The 17,204-nt window shown below is 48.0% G+C and overlaps 2 protein-coding genes across 4 annotated transcripts in view; both read left to right on the forward strand.

The window, feature by feature from the left end:
• Positions 1–675, forward strand: part of LOC102236301 (PR domain zinc finger protein 12-like) — a 7,000-nt gene extending 6,325 nt beyond the window's left edge. For all 3 annotated transcript variants that reach the window (XM_023343288.1, XM_023343290.1, XM_023343289.1), the window contains one exon: positions 1–675. This exon is cut by the window's left edge. In XM_023343288.1, the coding sequence (XP_023199056.1) occupies positions 1–50 (50 nt within the window). In that variant the 3' untranslated portion in view covers positions 51–675.
• Positions 676–2,510: 1,835 nt separating this feature from the next.
• c5 (complement C5) overlaps positions 2,511–17,204 on the forward strand; it is a 31,275-nt gene continuing 16,581 nt past the window's right edge. The window contains exons 1-28 of the mRNA XM_023343286.1: positions 2,511–2,619; positions 4,865–5,060; positions 5,463–5,616; positions 5,703–5,773; positions 5,851–5,948; positions 6,026–6,108; positions 6,180–6,270; positions 6,352–6,460; positions 6,562–6,694; positions 6,768–6,883; positions 7,096–7,284; positions 7,490–7,693; positions 7,768–7,980; positions 8,068–8,217; positions 8,309–8,435; positions 8,508–8,573; positions 8,976–9,179; positions 9,257–9,335; positions 10,434–10,519; positions 10,620–10,759; positions 10,935–11,168; positions 11,318–11,378; positions 11,461–11,550; positions 11,628–11,840; positions 11,964–12,039; positions 15,846–16,005; positions 16,071–16,172; positions 16,834–17,005. Coding sequence (XP_023199054.1) covers positions 2,552–2,619; positions 4,865–5,060; positions 5,463–5,616; positions 5,703–5,773; positions 5,851–5,948; positions 6,026–6,108; positions 6,180–6,270; positions 6,352–6,460; positions 6,562–6,694; positions 6,768–6,883; positions 7,096–7,284; positions 7,490–7,693; positions 7,768–7,980; positions 8,068–8,217; positions 8,309–8,435; positions 8,508–8,573; positions 8,976–9,179; positions 9,257–9,335; positions 10,434–10,519; positions 10,620–10,759; positions 10,935–11,168; positions 11,318–11,378; positions 11,461–11,550; positions 11,628–11,840; positions 11,964–12,039; positions 15,846–16,005; positions 16,071–16,172; positions 16,834–17,005 — 3,685 coding nt within the window. The 5' untranslated portion in view covers positions 2,511–2,551. The remainder of the gene's footprint in view (positions 2,620–4,864; positions 5,061–5,462; positions 5,617–5,702; positions 5,774–5,850; positions 5,949–6,025; positions 6,109–6,179; positions 6,271–6,351; positions 6,461–6,561; positions 6,695–6,767; positions 6,884–7,095; positions 7,285–7,489; positions 7,694–7,767; positions 7,981–8,067; positions 8,218–8,308; positions 8,436–8,507; positions 8,574–8,975; positions 9,180–9,256; positions 9,336–10,433; positions 10,520–10,619; positions 10,760–10,934; positions 11,169–11,317; positions 11,379–11,460; positions 11,551–11,627; positions 11,841–11,963; positions 12,040–15,845; positions 16,006–16,070; positions 16,173–16,833; positions 17,006–17,204) is intronic.

Consider the following 17,204-nt stretch of genomic DNA (forward strand, 5'->3'; position numbering starts at 1 on the left):
TGCCTCACCCCGCCTCCCTGGTTCACCACATCCCCGCCATGGTGCTGTGAGCCAATCAGGGCCGGCCACGTGGTCAGCTGACCAATCACCGAACACAAGCTGACCGAAGATTTCTGCACAAACACAGGTCCAGTTGGTGTTGATGAGCCCGGTTCTGTTCGAAGATTAAAAGTCCAGAAACATCAAACGACGATCAGCCGATAAAATCCTAGAAACCGAATAAATAAACTCGGTGGTTTATTGATTATTAATTATTTCCTATATTTATCAGACACTCAGAGTTCGGACCCGGTTCCGACCGCCCAGCTGCATGATGACCCATGTTCTGTTGATGTCGTGTTTGCGTTGCATGCTTCTGGTTCCTGTTAAAGGTTGTGACGTTACAGAGACAGAACCTCAGGTCCAAACTGTCTGGAGCTTTAAATGTTCTGAATATTAATGTGAAGAAAAGTTCTGTCGGGTCTCCAGGCTCGGATTCTCCTGCCAGAACCTTTGAGACGTTTTGGCACGAAGTTACTGGACGTCGGTTCTGAAACGGTTCAGCTTGTGGAAGAACATGAGATGTGCTTCATGGACTGAACTCTGCTGTCACTTTATTTCATTAAATGTATCAAACTATAAAGGAAGTTCTGACTATAAACCTCTAGAAAGTCTTAATAAAGTTTTTCTCCTGAACTCGAGTCTCTGGACGTTTCAAAGGTTCCACAGAAACCAGAACAGAACCTCCAACACAGGATGACTGAGTCCAGTCCGTCTGCCTAGTCAAAGTCTGGTCCATTTGGTGAGGTGTGAACACTAATTGACCTCTGACCTCTGGTCCTCCAAACCTCGGTCTGGGTTCAGTTTGAATGTGAAAGCCTAGCAGACCAGAGACCGCTCCAAAAGCAGGAAGTGAACTACAGCGCAGGGCATTCTGGGTAAATACAACCAAAGCTAACATGCTAGCCTAGCGCTAGCAGCAGAAATGGCTCCTGGTCTTCAGCCAAAGACTAAAGAGAAAAATCTGACGCCTCCATTTTGTTTCCATCTGGTGAAACAGGAAGTTGCTCTCAGTGTCTTCAGAGGTTTTTGTGTCGTTTCCTTCAGTGGTTCTTGGTGCAGCGCCCCCACAGGCCAGGAGGGGAACAGGTTGGTTTGGGTCAGAACCACAGCAGCTGGAGGTGGAGCAGAGGATGGAGTTCTGGTTCCAGTAGAACCGGGTCAACCGAACCATCAAGAAGGAAACATCCTTAGATGCGTCTCCATCATTCCTGAATCAAATGGCTGAATTCCCTCATCCAGCAGGTGATCCAGCAACCCATTCATTTTGTTCAGGTTGCTGGATGGTTGTTGGACCTGGACACTCCTGGTCTAACAGAGACCTGGACACTCCTGGTCTAACAGAGACCTGGACACTCCTGGTCTAACAGAGACCTGGACACTCCTGGTCTAACAGAGACCTGGAGTGTCCAGGTCCAGATGTGAGAACTAAATATCTTCAGCCTGAACCACACATAGATGTTGGGAACATTTCAATCCCCAACATTCATGGTTCCCCATGTGATCCAGTCCCGTTCTAGGAGACGTTCTATCCGTCGCTTCCAGGAGGAGATTTGGAGCTGCAGGTGAGAAATGAGTCCTATGGTTCCAGCTGAACCCAGGGAGAACGTTCAGGTGGGAGAACCTCAGAACCTCCAGGGGTTCAACACTGAGAACGTTAAAGAGATCCTCGTCCGAAAGAAACGTTCAGGAACGTTCCTGAAGAGACGCAACTTTATGTTGCATGAAAATGACCCAGGAGGACGCAGTGGAGGTCCAGTCCCAGAACGGTCAGCTCACACCAGGTCCAGGTCCGTGTCCAGTTCCAGGTCCAGGTACAGGATTATTGTGGATTCTTTGAGTCGTGTTTAAAAGCATCTATTCCAACATTTGGGACCCAGAGGGTGACGATCATTTTAAAGATATTAATAAATGTCATCAGAGGTCATCAGAGGTCAACAGAGGTCAACAGAGGTCAACCAGCCCCTCCATATTTACTAAATCAAGCAGGTGTCTTTCCACTGTGCTACATTTGTCCAGCTAACTTTTGTAGCTGAGTTGATTGATTGGAAATCAACTTGGATAAAACCAGGAACCGTTTGGTTCCCTGCTGGTTTCAGTCCAGGTTCTGGTCCAACTGGACAGTCCTCCTGCGGTCCGTTTGGTTCTGATCAGCCTGGATAAACATTTCTAGTTTCTATAAAAATGCAGAGAAATGCCAGAAACCCAAATGTGTCTCAGAGAGGTAAATGTTCTCATGTTGGTCTTCAGGGATTCAGAGCAGCTTCTGGAAGTTCTGGTTCTGGAAAACCCAAATATTTCAGTGTTTTTTGTCTAGTTTTCACAGCAGCTTTTCTCTGTCGGGTCGTGGGTGTTGGGTAAGATTGGAAAACACAGCAGGTTGAGTAAACTCACCTTTGGGACACTCAACCCGTCCCAGAGGAAAAGTCCGACCCGTGTCCTGCCGTCTGAGCGGATCGATCAGCGATAAAGAGACGCTCGGCGCCGCTGGCCGTCAGTCTGGCCGTTCAGGATGAAGCCGCTGGTCCTGCTGGTTTGGGTTTGGTCTCTGTGCTGGAGGACGGACGCTCAGAGTCAATCGTAAGTGAAGCTCCTGTGATTGGTTGTTTTATGTTGGAGATGATCGTCCAGCTGCTGGTTAGTTTATGGAGACGGTTGTTATGGTGTAAAATTAAATGAAGAACATTTCAAAACTTTTCTGGCTTTAATCTGACAGAAATCCTGTAAAACTGAATCTGTTGCAAAGAAAAATGTGAAAACCAAAGTCTGTCCTTTAACTGGACCAAGTCTTCGTGGCAGGAGTCCTGGCACAGCAACCCCACATCATGACGCTCACACCGCCGTGTTACACGTCCGTAGGACCGTTTGGATCGGCGGCCAAGCCAACAGGAAGCGGTTCTGCAAGGCGACGCTTTGGTCCCTGTAGAACCAAACCAGAACGGGTTGGAAACTCTGCAGCTCCTCCAATGCTGCCGGCAGCCTCCTGGTCCCTCCCCCACCTGTTTCTGACTTCCTGTCTGAACCTTTCAGCTGTTTTTGATCCAACAACAGACTGGACTAAAGGAGGAAACTCAGCAAACGTGAAGTCAGTTTCCTGAAGGTTGGTTGGTTCTCCTCTGCTGGACGACGACCTTCTGCTTCTGGAAAGTTTATTTTTCTTCAGCACAGAAACAATCAGGAGGAGAAATCATCTGACGGATGGACCAGAACCGAGCCTCAGAGTAGATGATTCATCATGTTTACATGACCTGCTGAGCTGGACCAGCTCAGCAGGCCGTTACCTGGGTGGAGGTCTCTCCACTCTGCCTTCTACCTGACCAGCAGCAGGGGGCGCACACACGAGCCAGCGGGTTCAACTGGTGAACAAATATTTACAGCAGAATCCCGGAAAATGATCAATGGCAACAAACATCAAAGTTCAGAGGAACTCTGTGGATCTCCATGACAACCCGAACCAAAAACACCTTAAAGTTCACAGAACTTTTCCTTCTGTCCAGATTTATTCTGATGCTCAACATTTATTCCTTTTACTGAATCCTGCAGGTTTCTGGTCAGACTGGCCTCTGATTGGGAACCTTAATGCTGCATTCAGACCAACCAGGATCAGATTCCCGAATCAGACTCTGATCCGTTTGTCTAGAAAGTCCGAGTTTTTGGGGAGGTCTGAATGCAAATTTGAATTACTAAATGGACTTAAAAACCGAACTCTGATCCTCCTATAAACCTTGGTCTGGGTCCGGTTGAAGTGGACTCTAAAACGGTAGAAAACCTGTCTGAATGCAACCTGGCTAGAAACCGATTCAGTTAGAAACAGTTCAGGACATTCTGGTCATTTATTGCTCTCTGCTCTGCGGGTTAAAGGAGATGTTGTCATGTCAACAGGTCTGCCTGCCGACACTAAGCAAGGAAAAGCAGAATATAAATGGTTTAAGTTGTTTTACAACTTTTTATCAGCTTATTGTCCCGTTGCCGTGGCGCTCTGCAGCTGCTGTGATTTTTAAACCTGTAATAAATGACAAAAACTGAACTAATTGCCTCGTTTGTTTAAACATAATCATCGAATAGGATGGAGGAATTTGCTTAGTCTTTTCTTGCATCTTGACAGAAACCAAACTGTTTATAGATTTATATCCAGGGAGAAAACTTACAAACATCAGCAATTTTCTCTGCTTTAATTTAAGTCATGTTTATAGAAATCGGGTAAGAAATAAAGGCGCTGAGATCATTTTGTGATTCCTGCTCATCCCGCGTTGGAACAGCCTGGTTTAGTGGACAGGAGCGCCGCTAGCATTAGGGGCTAACAGGCCGCTAGCATTAGCGGCTAACAGGCCGCTAGCGTTAGCGGCTAACAGGCCGCTAGCGTTAGCGGCTAACAGGCGATGTCCAGACTAGTAAAGTAGATCAATGAAGAAATCCTACTACAGCAAAAATCTGACACTGCTCCGTTTATGTTTATTTTTTGTGAAGAAGGAAGTTGCTGCTCTTCTTCAGAGGTTTTCTGTCGATTCCTTCAGTAGTTCTTGGTGCAGCGCCCCCACAGGCGACGGGGGGAACAGGCTATTCAGTTAGTTTTAGTTTGTTTGACTCACTGCAGTGTGAATGAGAACTAGAGTTCTGAAAATGTAACAAATGTTGCAATTTAGTCCCCAATCGAACCAAGTCTACCGGACTATCCGGTCTGAATGCACCCTAAGTTTCATCGTTAGGATTTCTGTGATTTATTATATCATAATAAACAGATTCATAACGGCGTGCTGCTGGTGAACAGACTCTTCTTCTTCTGTGGTATTTCACCACCAGCAGTGATGGCATCTCTTTCTGTCAGCTTCCTGATCACAGCGCCTCTGTCCGTGTGCCTGGAAGCTGTGGAGACGGTGTTTGTTCAGCTGTTTGGCTCCTCCATGGAGGAAACCGTCTACGTCTTCCTGAAGACTTCCATGGCTCCGGATCACAGGGAACTGTCCAAGGACTCCCTGCGGCTCAACAGCCAGAACAACTACCAGGGCGTCGCTAAAGTCCGGGTGAGAAATCCTTCTGAAGCACTCTGCATTACTCACCTGACTGATTATTATTATGATTTCTGTAAAATGTCCAGCAGTGTGGCGAGGAGAAGGCCAGATGGCTTCCACTATGACGCTGAACTTATTAGACATTTGTTACATATATTTCCAATGTAATGGAAATAAAATGGAAAATAAAGAGAGAAAGGTTTAAAAGGACAGGGGAAGTCTGCCTCCACACCTGCTGAACAAGATCAAAAAAACTACAGAAAACTGAGAAACCATAGCAACAAACATGATGCACAGATAACAACATCACTGAACAACAGTTAAGACCAGATGTACTAGTGGCAACCGCAGCTCAACATGGAGTGTACCTGAAAACACCTGGGTGTTGATTCCTGTGTTTCTGCGTCTCTTTAGTTGCTGCCACTTCCAGAGAATAAGGATTTGAATCATGTGATTCTTCACATCCAATCAAATGGGATCAACCGTCACCTGTCCATCCCGGTTACCCGATCCAACGGCTTCCTGTTCATCCAAACAGACAAACCGCTCTACACGCCTCATCAGAAAGGTCGGCCCTTCTTGGTTCTTCACTCAGATTCTGGTTGAACATAGATTGCTCAGGTTTGCAGAATAAACTGTTTGTGATGTGTTCAGTGAAAGTGAGGGCGTTCTCCATGAACCAGGAGCTGAGACCAGCCAATCGCAGCGTCTTCTTAACTTTCAAGGTGAGCCCGATGAGCCCAGGACCATAAATGAGTTGACAATTTGTTGCCATGTCAATGAACATCTTTGTTCCCGACAGGATCCGGATCAGATCACGGTAGATGTTGTGGAGATTATCGATGTGAACAATGGAATCCCGTCGATGCAAAACCCCTTCAGGATTCCCATCAAACCAAAGTAAGGAAGACCTCTGCCGAGGCAGGAAGACCTTCGGATGATTCCCGAAGGTCTTCCTGAGTTCTCTGTACTTGCAGGTTGGGAATTTGGACAATAGAAGCTTCCTACACAGATGATTTCACAACAAAAGCAAAGACAGATTTTGAAGTTAAAGAATACGGTACGTCTAGGAGTTTGATATGAGCCCTGCTGGTGGAGGTGATGATCTGTGATGTTCTCCTCCTCTGTCAGTTCTTCCTAGTTTCTCCATCCAAATGAACCCACAGACAAACTTCATCAGCCACAGTCAGTTCAGTCAGTTCCACTTCAGGATTTCAGCCAGGTGAGGCCTGATCTCCTCCAGCTGCTCAGATGTTCGAGCTGAGCGGCCATGTTTACCCTGCGGTGCTCTGACCTTTGGCAGGTATCTCCATGGTGCTCCGGTGGCTGAAGGAGAGGTGTATCTGCGTTATGGATACGTCAGAGAGACGAACGCTCCTGTCATCATTCCCACATCAGTCACCAGAGAAAGAGTAAGGCCCTGACACGCACCGGTCTCAAAGACTTCTCTGACGGCAGTTGATGAGACTCCTGAGAGACATCTCCAACATGGGGTTGGTTTGTCTCCTCTCAGCTCTCTCCGGCAGGTGAACTGGATGTGACCGTTAACATGCAGAAGGTTCTGCACAAACACGATGGACCGAGAGACCTGGACAGCCTGGTGGGAAGCTACCTGTATGTAGCAGTGCTGCTGAAGGAGGACACAGGTACGCTGACATCATATCACCCTGAAACCAGGTCCTCACCTTCTCACCGTTTGGACTGGATGTCGCCCTCCAGGTGGGATCACTGAGGAGGCGGAGTTTGCTACTGTGAAGTTCGTCAGGTCACCGTACCGTCTGAGCCTCATCTCGACTCCTCCGTTCATCAAACCTGGACTTCCTTACAACATCCAGGTATGCTTCATGGAGTCACACCTGAAAAGTGTTTAACACTAGTTGGTCTGGGCTCCTTTTGCATGAATTCCAGACGTGTCCAGGAAACGGACCTCCACTGAGGCGTTCCAGGTGTTGAGTTGTTCCAGGACCAGAGGCAACATCTGGTTGGACCTTCTGACTCCCCCGCGGCCCACACCTTGTTCAGCTCCACAGGCCCTTTGTCTCTGCAGGTGTTGGTGAAGGATCACCTGGACAAGCCGGTGAGCCTGGTGCAGGTGCGTCTGGTGGAGCGTCAGCTGTTCATGAACACAGGAGGAAGCGAGGTTATGTCCTGTGGGGAGAGCAGAAGCAGTGGATCTGATGGCCTCTTGTATTTTATCTGCAACCCCCAGAAAAATGCAGTCAGGGCGCAGCTGAAGGTGAGGAAGATCTGTCACTCTAGTGCTGTGAAAAGTATTGACCCCCTTGCAGGTTTATTAAGCTTTAGAAAGTGTTTTTCATATTCATTCAGGTTCTGTTTGCCTAATACTGAGCTTGATGAACTGAAATGTTAGGTGGGACAAAAACAGCAGATTTGTCCTTTTGGTACTCTTGGTGTAACTGGTCTGGTTGTTGTTGACCCAGTTTGAGACGGCGGACCCCACCCTGCCAGCTCAGAGTCAGGCCAGTCTGACCCTGGAGGCCGTGGCCTATCACTCCCCAAACCAGCGGTACCTTTACATCAACACGCCCATGTTCGGCCACAGCCTCCGTGTCAGCCACTACGCCAACATCCAGGTGTACACCGCTGCTCCCTCCTACCTCAACATCAGGACTCTCAACTACTTGGTGAGGAGGCGGTCGCACATAGTGCTTCCCCTGTTGCCATAGTTACTGATGGCTTCACTGCTGCTCCCCCGTAGGTGCTGTCTAAAGGGAAGGTGGTGTTTTTTAATAGTCAGAACTTTGCCTCCAGCGTTGACAGCAGACAGAACCTGAACTTCCTGGTGACGGCCTCCATGGTGCCGTCCATCAGGCTGCTGGTCTACTACGTCCTGGACGGAGAAGGAACGATGGAGCTGGTGGCGGACTCCGTCTGGATGGAAGTCAAAGACAAGTGTGTCAACGGCCTCCAGGTGCTGCAGTCTGGCTGCGTCTCTGGTTCATCAGCAGGAATTCCTCTGAAATGTGTCGGCACCGGCTAACATGGTGTTGTCTATCAGACCAACATCTTATTCCAGGAAAGACTCTACAAGCCGAAGGAGAACATCAAGCTGGACATCAGAACCAATCAGGGCAGCATGGTGGCTCTGTCGGCCGTAGACTCCGCTGTCTTCAGCCTACGACGAAATTACAGGGACCCTGTTTCCATGGTAACCGTCAGTTTGACCTAAGCTTGTTTGTTGCGTTGCTTTGAGCAGTGCCGTCGAGCGGCGCTCTGACAGGATGTACGGTGGCCCGCAGGTCCTTCGTCACTTCGAGCAGAGCGACTTGGGCTGTGGAGGAGGCGGCGGCAAAGACAACGCCGACGTCTTCCGATTGGCTGGCCTCACCTTTATGACCAATACCAACGCCGCCCCCTCATCCAGCAGTACGTCCATCACTCAGAGTAAGGAATCAGAAACAATCATCATCTGCTCAGTAATGGCGGCTTGTTTCACAGATGAGCCGTGTACAGCCGCCGTTCGTTCAAAGAGACAATTGTCCAACGCACAAAAGGAAGCTAAAGGTACGATTCCACCATTGCTACGTCCGTCTGACTTTCCCGTTCCTAGTTTAATCCTCTTTCACATCTATATGTGTAATAACTAACTAAAGATAAACAAATTATTTGATTGATTGGTCTGTATGTTTGGCTGATTTAGCTACAACCTGAAACCATTTCAAAGATTCAAGAAAGCTTCACATATTAAACTGTTTGTGTGTGTAGAGGGGATTATTGGAACAAGCAAAGACAAAATAATAAAAAAATAAATCTCCCTGCAAACAGCCATGAAGATTTAAAACATCCAAAGTGACTAAAAACATAAAACAACAGAAACAAAAGCAATGCTGCAAAAACAGCCAAAACAGTTGCTGTTGTTGGTCGTCAGTCAGTCACCGGGTTCTGTCTGGGTCCGTCTCTCTGCAGCCAGAACTTTCGGCCCCAGGAAGAGCTGCTGCTTAGGGGGAATGAAGTTCATGCCAAAGGGCATGACCTGCCAGGAGTACGCAAACCAGACCTTCCAGAGGCTCAGACAAAATATTGAAGAGTGCAAGACGGCCTTCAGGCAGTGCTGCGAGTTCTTCCAGCAGCAGCTGGACCAGAGCGACAGTCTGGTTCTGGGACGTCACGGTGAGTTTGGTCGGTTCTGGTCCGTTCCTTCTGGACCTGACTGTGATGCCTGACTTGGTGTTTCTCTCCTGAACTAGGCGCAAACTTCGATGAGGCGCCGTTGTTGGTGAGAAGCTACTTTCCAGAGAGCTGGCTGTGGGAGGTGCAGCGTGCAAGGTAGCACAAATCAAACGCACCTCAACGGATCAACGCTTGTTTGGCGTTTGAGAGGAACTCGACTCTCTTCAGTTCTGTTAATATTAATGAACCACGGTGCAAAGAATATTCTATTCTGTCAATTATTGCAGTCATATTAGTTTATTTTCATTCAATTATTTCAATAATTATACATTAGAGCCTCCATATTCTAGGGGCGCTGATGGCGGAGCTGCTGCTGCTCCTCCAGATTGAGAAGAGTTAGCTGAGGACTTTCATTTCGTCTCCTGGATGGATTGGACATATTCAATATGTCGTTTTCATCCTTATTACCCAAGGAGGAGTGTAGGGCTCCTGATGGACCTGGCAGCATCCCAGCAGAAGAATCAGGAAGATGTGATTATTGGTTCTCACTTAGAAATGACTGGTGGATAATTCCCATGACTCCAGAGTCTCTCTGCCTGGGTGGAGGAACAACAAAGTAAAGGTGGTGGAATAGCAGAGCTTGTCAGCATCAGACTGAAGGAGGTGAGCCCTGTTTACCTCCTTCAGGTTGCTGAGCAGTAGTTTCCCAGTGTTAGCTGGTCCAATCACCACGTCTCTTTCTTTGCTCTGAAAAGGTTTCAGCTGTTTGTGTTTCTGAAATGCATACAGCTTCTCTTGGCAAGGCAGAAGTTTCTGCACTGCACTTCTTTCAGATCCAGGAGTTTATCAGGGAAGCATCTCACAGATCTATGAGACTGAATGACTGAGCGTCTAACCAGGTTGTTAGCAGCACAGGAGCTCCACAGGGCTCTGGACTCTCACTGTTCATTTTCTCTCTCCACAAGTCTGACTTCTGTCATCTGCAGAAATACTCAGATTACTCTGCAGTTGTTGGGAGAATCAGAGATGGACAAGAGGCTGAGTACAGAGATCTGGTGGACTGCTGTGAGAAACCCCTCAGTGTTGCCCTACAACAGCCTGGACTGGACAGACGACACATTTGGGCAGTCTCTACTTCTTTGCAGCCAGATGTTGCCCAGCTGTTGTGGAGACTCTGTAGCTTCTGTTTAAAGCACCGATCATCATGATCATCAGCTGGAGCAGCTAATCCAGCTTTGGTGTTTGTCTCTTCAGGTCAGGTCAACTGTCCATCAGCAGGACTCTGCCGGACTCTCTGACCACCTGGGTGGTTAAAGCCATTGGCATGTCTCCAGAGGGTGGTGGGTTTCCTCTCCATCTGTTGATCACTTCAGACCGTCGCGGTCCCCTCAGGGGCCTGCAGGAATGAACCTAACCGCCGAGTCGTTCTGGTTCTGTCAGGGATGTGTGTGTCGGATCCTGTGAAGGTGTCGGTCAATCAGCCGCTCAGCGTGGACGTCCCGCTGCCCTACCAGGTGGTCCGAGGGGAACAGCTGGAGCTGCAGGGCTCCGTCTACAACCAGCAGGACGACAACATCAAAGTCCGTTCAACCACACATCCCATAATAAACACTCAGATCATTACTGCTGGCTGAGTTTACAGCTGATTCTTCCGATGACCAGCAGGAGCTCACTTCCTGTGTTCCTCTACGCAGGAAGGGGAGGGGCTAACACACCTGGCAGCGCTCTAATTTCTGCTTCCTCTCTGTGTCTCAGTTCTGCGTGACGCTGACGGTCGGCCCGGCGCTCTGCCTGCTGAAGTCCCGGCCGACGCCCAGGCAGGAGGGGCATCACACCACGGTCTGCACCTGGAGCATCCTCGCTGCGGGCGAGGTGGGCAAAGTGACCTTCACCCTGCTGGGCCTGGAGCCTGGAGAGCACACCCTGACCTTCACCCTCATCACCCAGTCAGGGGCCAAAGACGTTGTGAAGAAGACGCTGCGTGTGGTGGTATGTGAACTATGACGGACTCTACTTGGAGCATACAAAGTTTGAACCTGTCTGCCTTGTTTTGTTCTGGACACCGTTAGTCCTTACCATGTCAGCAGTTACCAGTGGTCAGCTTGGCTAAACATTAGTTCTGCTTTGGTTGTTTGCAGCCTGAAGGAGTGAGACAGGAAGTGAACTCCGGGGGAAGACTGGATCCTCAGGGACTCTACGGTTTGTGGACTCCATCTTGGTTCACCTCGAATCCTCGCCATCGTCATCGTCTCACCTGCACTGGTCTGGATTCCTGCTACAGGTTCAGAGAAGCGGACTGTGGTGCTGAAGAACATCCTGCCAGAAAACGTGGTTCCCAACTCGGCCGTGGAGAGACAGCTGACCATAAACGGTGAGACGAGGAGCGGAGGCGCCGCGGCTGAACTTCTTCAGGTCTGCAGAAATGATCAGGATGGTTGTTCCTAACAGGCGAGCTTCCAGGCGAAGTCTTGTCAGTCATACTGGACCCCGAGGGCCTCAAGCGGCTCCTCAGCCTTCCTCCTGGGTCAGCAGTAGCAGAGGTCGATAGGCTCCTCCCACTCATCCAGGTGTACCAGTACCTGGAGACCAACAGCCTCTGGGACGTCCTGGGAGAAAACATAGAGAAGAACTCCGGCGAGCTGAGGCAGAAGATCAGAGACGGTGGGGCGCCGCCGCCGGGGGTCATTCTGGAGATGATGATGATGATGATGATGATGATGATGATGATGATGATGATGATGATGATGATGATGATGATGATGATGATGGGTGGTGTGTCTGCAGGTCAGGTCGGCCTCACGTCCTTCAGGAATGGAGACAGCAGCTACAGCATGTGGATGAACTCTGACCCCAGCACCCTGTGAGTGGACCAGAACCTCCCGCCGCTCCACAACACCAAACCGATCCGATTACTTCACTGCCTCATTATCCAGACTTTTCATTCAACACGATTCTTCATGATGATTTCTGCTTCAATCTGTCAGAGTCCAAACGATCCTCCTGATCTGCTCCGGTCTGATCCATTAAATACACCTTTAGCTTAGCTCTGCTGTAGCTTTAGCTTTAGCTTAAGCTTAGCTCCGCTGTAGCTTTAGCTTAGCTCTGCTGTAGCTTTAGCTTTAGCCTAGCTCCGCTATAGCTTTAGCTTAGCTGTGCTGTAGCTTTAGCTTAGCTCCGCTGTCGCTTTAGCTTAGCTCTGCTGTAGCTTTAGCTTAACTATGTTATAGCTTTAGCTTAGTTCTGCTGTAGCTTTAGCCTTAGCTTTAGCTTAGCTCTGCTGTAGCTGTAGCTTAGCTCCACTGTAGCTTTAGCTTAGATTCGCTGTCGTTTTAGCTTAGCTGTGCTGTAGCTTTAGCTTTACCTTAGCTCTGCTGTAACTTTAGCTTTAGCTTAGCTCTGCTGTAGCTTTAGCTTTAGCTTAAGCTTAGCTCCGCTGTAGCTTTAGCTTAGCTGTGCTGTAGCTTTAGCTTAACTCTGCTATAGCTTAAGCTTAGCTCCGCTGTCGCTTTAGCTTAGCTTTGCTGTAGCTTTAGCTTAGCTGTGCTGTAGCTTTAGCTTAGCTCCGGTGTAGCTTTAGCTTAGCTGTGCTGTAGCTTTAGCTTAGCTCTGCTGTAGCTTTAGCTTAGCTCCGCTGTCGCTTTAGCATAGCTCTGCTGTAGCTTTAGCTTAACTATGCTATAGCTTTAGCTTAGTTCTGCTGTAGCTTTAGCTTAGCTCTGCTGTAGCTTTAGCCTTAGCTTTAGCTTAGCTCTGCTGTAGCTGTAGCTTTAGCTTAGCTGTGCTGTAGCTTTAGCTTAACTCTGCTATAGCTTAAGCTTAGCTCCGCTGTCGCTTTAGCTTAGCTTTGCTGTAGCTTAGCTGTGCTGTAGCTTTAGCTTAGCTCCGGTGTAGCTTTAGCTTAGCTGTGCTGTAGCTTTAGCTTAAGCTTAGCTCCGCTGTAGCTTTAGCTTAGCTTTGCTGTAGCTTTAGCTTAGCTGTAGCTTTAGCTTAACTCTGCTATAGCTTTAGCTTAGCTGTGCTGTAGCTTTAGCTTAGCTCCGCTGTAGCTTTAGCTTAGCTTTGCTGTAGCTTTAGCTTAGCTGTAGCTTTAGCTTAACTCTGCTATAGCTTAAGCTTAGCTCCGCTGTCGCTTTAGCTTAGCTTTGCTGTAGCTTTAGCTTAGCTGTGCTGTAGCTTTAGCTTTAGCATAGCTCCGCTGTAGCTTTAGCTTAGCTCCACTGTCGCTTTAGCATAGCTCTGCTGTAGCTTTAGCTTAACTATGCTATAGCTTTAGCTTAGTTCTGCTGTAGCTTTAGCTTAGCTCTGCTGTAGCTTTAGCCTTAGCTTTAGCTTAGCTCTGCTGTAGCTGTAGCTTTAGCTTAGCTGTGCTGTAGCTTTGGCTTAACTCTGCTATAGCTTAAGCTTAGCTCCGCTGTCGCTTTAGCTTAGCTTTGCTGTAGCTTTAGCTTAGCTGTGCTGTAGCTTAGCTCCGCTGTAGCTTTAGCTTATCTCTGCTGTAGCTTTAGCTTAGCTCCGCTGTAGCTTTAGCTTAAGCTTAGCTCAGCTGTAGGTTTACCTTTAGCTTAGCTCCGCTGTAGCTTTAGCTCTGCTGTAGCTTTAGCTTAAGCTTAGCTCCGCTGTAGCTTTAGCTTAACTGTGCTGTAGCTTTAGCTTACTCTGCTATAGCTTTAGCTTAGTTCTGCTGTAGCTTTAGCTTAGCTCCGCTGTAGCTTTAGACTTAGCTTTAGCTTAGCTCCGCTGTAGCTTTAGCTTAGCTCTGCTGTAGCTTTAGCTTACCTGTGCTGTAGCTTTAGCTTAGCTGTGCTGTAGCTTTAGCTTATCTCTGCTGTAGCTTTAGCTTAGCTCCGCTGTAGCTTTAGCTTAGATTCGCTGTCGTTTTAGCTTATCTGTGCTGTAGCTTTAGCTTAGCTCTGCTGTAGCTGTAGCTTTAGCTTACGCTTAGCTCCGCTGTAGCTTTAGCTTAACTCTGCTATAGCTTTAGCTTAGTTCTGCTGTAGCTTTAGCTTAGCTCCTCTGTAGCTTTAGCCTTAGCTTTAGCTTAGCTCTGCTGTAGCTTTAGCTTAACTCCGCTGTAGCTTTAGCTTAGCTCTGCTGTAGCTTTAGCTTAGCTGTGCTGTAGCTTTAGCTTATCTCTGCTGTGGCTTTAGCTTAGCTCCGCTGTAGCTTTAGCTTAGATTCGCTGTCGTTATAGCTTAGCTGTGCTGTAGCTTTAGCTTAGATCTGCTGTAGCTTTAGCTTTACCTTAGCTCTGCTGTACCTTTAGCTTTTATCTTAAGCTTAGCTCCGCTGAATCTTTAGCTTAGCTCTGCTGTAGCTTTAGCGTAGCTCTGTTGTAGCTTTAGCTTAGCTTTGCTGTAGCTTTAGCTTAGCTGTGCTGTAGCTTTAGCTTAACTCTGCTATAGCTTTAGCTTAGCTCCGCTGTCGCTTTAGCTTAGCTCTGCTGTAGGTTTGGCTTAGCTGTGCTGTAGCTTTAGCTGAACTCTGCTGTAGCTTTAGCTTAGCTGTGCTACCTTAGCTTTAGCTTACCTCTGCTGTAGCTTTAGCTTAGCTCTGCTGTAGCTTTAGCTTATCTTCGCTGTCGCTTTAGCTTAGCTCTGCTGTAGGTTTGGCTTAGCTTTGCTGTAGCTTTAGCTTAGCTGTGCTGTAGCTTTAGCTTAGCTCTGCTGTAGCTTTAGCTTAGCTTTGCTGTCGCTTTAGCTTAGCTCTGCTGTAGGTTTAGCTTAGCTGTGCTGTAGGTGTAGCTTAGCTGTGCTACCTCAGCTTTAGCTTAGCTGTGCTGTAGCTTTAGCTTAGCTATGCTGTAGCTTTAGCTTAGCTTTGCTGTCGCTTTAGCTTAGCTCTGCTGTAGGTTTAGCTTAGCTGTGCTGTAGGTGTAGCTTAGCTGTGCTACCTCAGCTTTAGCGTAGCTGTGCAGTAGCTTTAGGTTAGCTCTGCTGTAGCTTTAGCCTAGCTGTGCTGTAGCTTTAGTTTAGCTGTGCTGTAGCTTTAGTTTAGCTCCGCTGTAGCTTTAGCTTAGCTCCGCTGTAGCTTTAGTTTAGCTGTGCTGTAGCTTTAGCGTAGCTGTGCTGTAGCTGTGCTGTAGCTTTAGTTTAGCTGTGCTGTAGCTGTAGCTTAGCTGTGCTGTAGCTTTAGTTTAGCTGTGCTGTAGCTGTAGCCTAGCTTTGCTGTAGCTTTAGTTTAGCTGTGCTGTAGCTTTAGCTTAGCTCCGCTGTAGCTTTAGCTTAGCTCCGCTGTAGCTTTAGTTTAGCTGTGCTGTAGCTTTAGCTTAGCTTGCTGTAGCTTTGACGGCCGCCTGATTCCCTCCTTCATGTGTGCAGTTTCTTCTTTGTTGCTCTGCTTTCTGCACATGTGAAAGCGATACATTCCAGTATCGTCTCCATGGCGACGTCAGAACGTAAAGAAATGGAGGCCTACCGACAGTGGATTGACTCTATTTTTTAAAATCAATTTTGGGACATTTTAAATAGATTCTGAATTGTAATAAATGAGAATTGTGATTCTTATTTGAATCAATTTTTAGGCGCAGTCCTATAAAACTCTAGATTTTAATGTTTTATTTGTTGTTTTCTGTGTTTTTAATCATACAGTGCTTTGGCCTGTGGTGTTGTTTTAAAGTGCTTTATGAATAAAGTTGTATCTGTGAGCTGATGACCTTCCGTCCTGCAGGGTTACCGCCGAGGTGGTCAGGACTCTGTCTTTGGCCGACCCGTTCGTCTCCGTGGACCATCAGTTGCTGTCAGACTCTGTCAGCTGGTTGATCCTCAAAACTCAGCAGCCTGACGGCTCCTTCACGGAGCGGGCTTCCTCCAAGAACAGCCGGGTCATGGTCAGTTGGGTCGGTCGGCCCCCTCTGGCGGTCAGCTCCTCTGTGACCGTGGTTCTGGTTTCCAGGTTGGCGGCACTGATGAGGAACAGACGGTTTTCGTGACTTCCTTGGTGCTGGTGGCCTTACACCGAGCGACGAGCATCAGAGACCCCATCCTGCAGCTCCGGGTGAGAACTGGGTCGTCCTAAACAGATGAACATCAGGGTCAGAGGTCAAAGGTCAGCGTGGGAAGGCCTCTGGAAGAAGATGGATTAGTTTTGTCAGTAGAATCATGTCTGAGCAGTTTGGATACCAGCTTTCGGTTTCTGTAGCCGCTGCTCTGTGGGCTCCGGGGCCCACAGCATCACGGAGCCTCCACCGGCTGCTCATCAGCTGAGTTCACAGGTCCAGTTAAAGTCTCAGTTCTTTGTGTTTGTGATGGTAGAACAGAAGAGGATTTCCCAAACACCCAGCATGCAGTCTGCATTTAATGGTTGCCATGGAAACTAGTGGCAGAAACTAAATTAAAGTCTGTCAGTTTTTCAGTTGGTTGAAAGTTTAATTTGCTGCAGGATGACGACGACAGACGTCTCGTCTTCGTCTTTCCCACGTTGAACTTTGGTAGAGAAATTCTTCCGTGTGTCGCGTTATTTTCTTCCCTGGAAACAAGAAGTCTGGTTGAACTCTGGTTGAACAAATCACCTGGTTTGTTCTCACCATGAACTGAAAAGAGCTGAGTCGGTTTTCGCTGAATCTCCTATGAACGGATTCAGTTTTTATTTTCATTTTCCGGCTGTGTTTTTTGTTCTGATCCGTGTTGATTCCTCTCCTTGTCGTTCCTCCTCTCAGTTCCATGACAACAGCAAGCGTTCAGCAGCAAACTACCTTTCCCAGCATGCCCTGAATGTGAGGAGCATGTACGTGCGTGCGGTGGCGACCTACGCTCTGACGCTGCAGGACCCCAGCAGCGCGGAGGCCATGATGCTGCTGACCAGCCTGGAGCAGCAGGCGCGGCAGAAAGGTTACCTGCAAATGATCGTTTCACATTTATTCAAAACCAAGATTTCCTCTTCATGTTTGAGGAATCTTTGGGTTTGTTGATTCCTTTTGGTATTTTTTTTTTCTTCTGTTGTATTTGTGTTTTATTCTGTTGTTTGCGTTGCCATGGCTTTGAACCTCTGGTATGTCTGGGGTCTTTGAACCCCTAAACATACCAGAGG

The sequence above is a fragment of the Xiphophorus maculatus genome, chromosome 12 (assembly GCF_002775205.1).
Source record: "Xiphophorus maculatus strain JP 163 A chromosome 12, X_maculatus-5.0-male, whole genome shotgun sequence".
Lineage (NCBI taxonomy): Eukaryota > Metazoa > Chordata > Actinopteri > Cyprinodontiformes > Poeciliidae > Xiphophorus > Xiphophorus maculatus.